Here is a 5,000-nt window from a genome sequence, read left to right on the forward strand (position 1 = left end):
CTCTATTCCAGCAGCACCATTGTAATAACTCATGCAAATGTGAAGACTCTAGAGACAAAGGGAGGTCAAGTAAATGGCTCAGGGATTCATGTCGACAAACAATATTAGATGTAAAATGTGTACCTTTGACAAAAGTATTAATATAGTGCTTTTGATTTTTTCCTGATGAAAAGTGAAAAGTAGTAATTATGGAGTGACAGAGGAAAATGAAGTTTTGAACCAAAAGGCAAAGTTCGCGGATGAAAAAACCCAACCCAATTAGCTGCTTATGAGGAATCGAAATTCAGAGCATTTGCTCTTCCATCTCCCTCAACAACCTTTTGATTGACTCTGCTTAGATCTGTACAGCAAAGCAGATAAATCGACATGCCACATGCATGCGATGCTTAATCATTTGTAATAGCCATATTTGCCCTGACACATAATTTGCTATATCAAGCCATTTTTTTCTTGCTCACTAGTATTCTGCTGCTTGGCCTTTGCTTTATAAAACATTTAATAGTTTGCTTTAAATACATCAACATACTGATATATGATTGCCCTTTGTATGCCTCCTAGAGAAATCATGCACTTTCTTCCTACTGTGCTTTGCTTGGTTTGCCATTGGCAAAGAGCGCTAATGTCAGAAAAGAAGGGATACTTAGGTCTTGATTTTCTATCTTGTACAAGCAGCTACTCCGTGCATAAAGGCCATCAGTCCTAGTGAAGGCTGGACTACTGGTGGGGCCACAGTCATCATAATTGGAGACAACTTCTTTGATGGCTTGCAAGTTGTATTTGGAACTATGTTGGTCTGGAGTGAGGTAAGCTATCTAAATTGGTGGGCTTTGAACTGTAACATTTTTTCATGAATGATTTTAACAAGCTGTCAATAGTCTATTGACATGAGGTATCATGAGATTTTATTTCAAAGTGCCTTTTTAACCATGAATTCTTATGTGGCAATAGACTGACTCTAGAGAAATATACTTGAGGCACATCATGGCCCTCTAGTGGAAGACATGCTATAGGAGGTCTCACAATACAATTAAACAATTAGTGTTAAAAATTACTAGAAGCAGACTTAAGGAGACATATGGAGGCAATTTTCATATGAATGATGCCCTGTGGCCTTTCCTGCAAACTAAAACCAAGGCTCATTTGCAGATATTTCCCTTAAAAAACACTATAGAACCCTGATCTTGTATGTGACAGCAAAAAGGTAGAGTTTGGGGATGATGGTCCAATTTAAACTCATTTTAGTAATTATATCCAACTGGCAAGCATGAGTCTTATCACTACCATCATGATTTAAACTATGTTTACTGTATGATTTTTATAGCTGATAACACCCCATGCCATCAGAGTTCAAACCCCACCACGGCACATTCCTGGAGTTGTTGAAGTAACTCTCTCCTACAAATCCAAGCAGTTCTGTAAAGGTGCTCCTGGACGATTTGTCTACACTGGTAAGTGTAAAGTTCAGAGTAATATCTCCCCTCTCTTACAGATACAGATTAGATTAGAATATAACAGTGGTACATTCACAATATTGGGTCTGTCAGCATTTACAGAGTGGTTGACTAATAGTGGACAAAGCTCAGAATAACTCAGAAGCTCAGATCAGGGAAGCACCCAAAAGCTCCAATGCCTATCTGAACTGCTTCAGTCTGGAAAATTGGTATTGATATCTTGAGATCAGGCTCTCTGTCACAAGATGCCTGATACTTCCAGATTCCAGTTTTATATATAGATATCAACAGCATTTCCCACTCTGTTCCAGCCAGAAACAGGAAGTGAAGAAGTACTCAGCAGCGAACAATACTTTTTTAGAAAAGTTCTCCAAACTTTTTTGAACCTCAGTAATGGTTCAGTTAAAGTTTAGGGCAATGGTTCAGGTATTTCTTATTATATCCAAACCACTTCATCCATCCCTATTAATAACTTGGCTGTAAAAATTCTCTCAGAGATGAAACTTGGCACAAAAAGTTTGCAGCCTGGAAGTCATTTGTTTAAACCAAATTTCTCTTAAACATGTTTGATTTTAAGTTTCAAGAGCACAAGGAAAAAAATTGAAGTTTTGTGGTTACAAATGTTTCTGAACTCAAAAGAATTCATCTTTTAAATGAAACATTTCTGGCTTTTTGTCTAAAATATGGACTAAGTTCTTTTGGCATTTAAAAAAATGAATCCAACTAAGATATTGAGATGAAAAAAGCTGATATTCACATGAATGGTAATCAGATTCATGATTTTTTTAAGTTAATGATTTGACGTAGTAGGTCCATAATACACACATGCTTACTATTGCAAATGTTCATGTGTGTATTATGAATTGTTCTGTTGTGTCACACACGTCTTTAAAAATAAACATCAAAGAGTTCTTAAATGTTTATTTGATAAATTGATAGAATGTAGTGACTCTGGGAGAGATTTTAGGCCCAGATCCTTCAATGTATTTAGGCACCTAAGTCCCATAGATATGGGCTGAAGTGGGATTTAATTGATGACTAAGGGCGTTAAGGGAGTGCCTAAAAAACCTTTGAGGATCTGGGCCTTAAAGCCTACTCGGTAAATAATGTGCTTTTCATAAAAACACTTTAGATTGGTATTTTCCCCATAGGCCATAACTGTTTCTGTCTAATTGTTTTGATCTTGCTGGAAAAAATGTGTATTTGGGGTACCTTTGAAAACTATGAGCAGATTATTGAGACTTTTAAAAACAATTATTGTTTTAGGAATCCAAGCCTGCTCACACTGAAGTCAATAGGAGTTTTGCCATTAGCTTCAGTGGGATCAGGATTGAGCCTTTAGTATGAATATTGTGCTCATGAAAGGTGCTGGATTGATAGCCGTGGAGACTGAAGTCCTCCATCTATCCACAAAACAGGCACAACCTGGGCAGGAGCAGTGTAAGTTTTCCCTCCAGTGTACCTCAGCTCTGATCTGGAAGGACCCACCTCCACGGGTGAGAGGATATTTAAGTCTCCCTGTCTGTTCAGTTCTTGGCTTTTCTGCTGAGACTGTCAAGAAGGGTGCCAAATGCGGTGGTGGTGGTTTTGGTGATATTGACCTCTCTACAATGCGAACGTTGCCTAAGACCACCATCTTATTTCATATGGTATGCTAAGCAGATGGTAACTGCAAAGCTGGCTGGGGTTGAATGGGCTACCTATAGGCAACTGGCTAATCCAGTCATGATTATAGAGTCTTTAAAAATACTATGATACACACAAATGAAATCAGTCCACATAAAGCTACAGTAAAACATCATGGAAGTATATTATTCAATTATCTTAGCTGCAGGGAATTAATATTGGAATTCTAGCTTCATACTTTAACTAACTGTTGTTACCAGGTATTTGTGCAGTGGTCTCCAAACAATGACTAGTTATTTTGCTCTGTAAGCAACAGTATTCAGCAAAGTAAAGTGAATTAACTACAAATGTTAGACTAAACTCCAGTTTCTTCAGCTATTGTAAACTGATGTAGTTCCATTGTCTGCAACAGAGCTATGTTGATTTACACCAGATGAGCATCTGTCCCTAAATATTCAGTCTTACTTTTGACTTTCCTTATATTAATAGCTCTAAGTAATTCCATAAATTGTTATTTTAATGTAAATTTCCATAGGTTAAATTAAAAGTGCAAAAATAAATGAAGTTTTAGAAAGGAGCCATTTACTTTTCCTACCCTGGAGTTCTCTTTCACCAGGATTCATAGGGACATTTTAAATAAAGATGTTTAAATGAATCATCAAAGTTTCCATAACTGCTGTTGCTCCAATTAATTTACTGCGAAAATAAAATAAAATAAAATAAAAACTTTAACAGAAATATACATTTCAAACACTTTGTAAGGGATACAGAAGCCTATATGTCAACAAAAAGTAAAAAGAAAGGTAGGGTCAGAGCCTGTCTGACCTGGAAACTTCTGTCTGATTTGCATTGCCCCTAAATTGATGGGGACAATGAGATAATGATTGGAAATTACACTCACCATTGAAAACTGAGCCAAGCCTCACTGTATTTCACAATATGAAAATTATGTGGCCCTATAGTAAGGAGGGGCTGAATCCCCAGGGCATCTGTTTCCCATCAGTGTCCCACCATGCTTGCAGTCTGGCTTGGCACTCTAACATTTAACCTTCTCAGCATGAGGTGGACCATAGGGCAACGAGGCTGCAGAATAATGAAACAAGAGTGTAGTGTGGAGTACAAAGCCTTTGTAAAGTATAGAAGTTGAGACATTAAATGATCTGTGTACTGTGATATGAAAGTACCAGATTTTTCAAAAACAGGCCCTATTAGTCACACATAGTAAGGATACTGTGCTGTTTCTCAGCAGGCTAAGGGAAGGCCTATCCCCATCTATCCATGCCTTTTTGCCCACTGCTTTCAAGTATTATAAAGATACAATTACCTTGGGAGATTGTGGCAGTTCAGTTGATTAGCACGGTGAATTAAAAGAATGAGTCACAAATGACATGTCCAGCTCTTCTCTACTAGTCCTTTGTATTCCCAGTATACCTCACCCCTGTTGTAAGGAGGTCAAAAATTAGAGAGAGATAACAATTTTCAAGCAGCTAGCACTTAGGAGCAGAATTAACAATCATTCTGTATGTAATTGCCAGTTAATAGTAAATTGCCTTCCAGACTGTAAAATGCAATATAAACTGGTGGGCACCTAAAATTAAATTAATGAGATATTTGCTGCATTTAAAAGTGAATAGTGCAAATTAATAACTGAATGCAATACTTGTTTTAATATTTGCCTAATAGTGTATCATTTGCTTGTTTAATAGTAATTAAAATAGTCCTTACCTGAAAAATTCTCTGCATAGTTAAATTGAGCAATTCTGTACAGGTTAGAGTAATCATTTTACTGGTAGAAGTCTTCTAGGTTCTTAAATTAAATATCAGAGATTATTTTTTAATTAGAATATGAGCATTGCAATGTTATTTGATTAAGGCAAATTGTGATTTGTATGCTTCTAAATGAAATTATGTTACAGTGGAAAC

At 36.7% G+C, this 5,000-nt stretch overlaps 1 protein-coding gene across 8 annotated transcripts in view; it reads left to right on the forward strand.

The window, feature by feature from the left end:
- EBF3 (EBF transcription factor 3) overlaps nt 1–5,000 on the forward strand; it is a 131,707-nt gene that overhangs the window by 94,987 nt on the left and 31,720 nt on the right. For all 8 annotated transcript variants that reach the window (XM_034777392.1, XM_034777388.1, XM_034777389.1 and 5 more), the window contains exons 9-10: nt 673–803; nt 1,322–1,448. In XM_034777392.1, coding sequence (XP_034633283.1) covers nt 673–803; nt 1,322–1,448 — 258 coding nt within the window. The remainder of the gene's footprint in view (nt 1–672; nt 804–1,321; nt 1,449–5,000) is intronic.

Source organism: Trachemys scripta, chromosome 7 (assembly GCF_013100865.1).
Source record: "Trachemys scripta elegans isolate TJP31775 chromosome 7, CAS_Tse_1.0, whole genome shotgun sequence".
Lineage (NCBI taxonomy): Eukaryota > Metazoa > Chordata > Testudines > Emydidae > Trachemys > Trachemys scripta.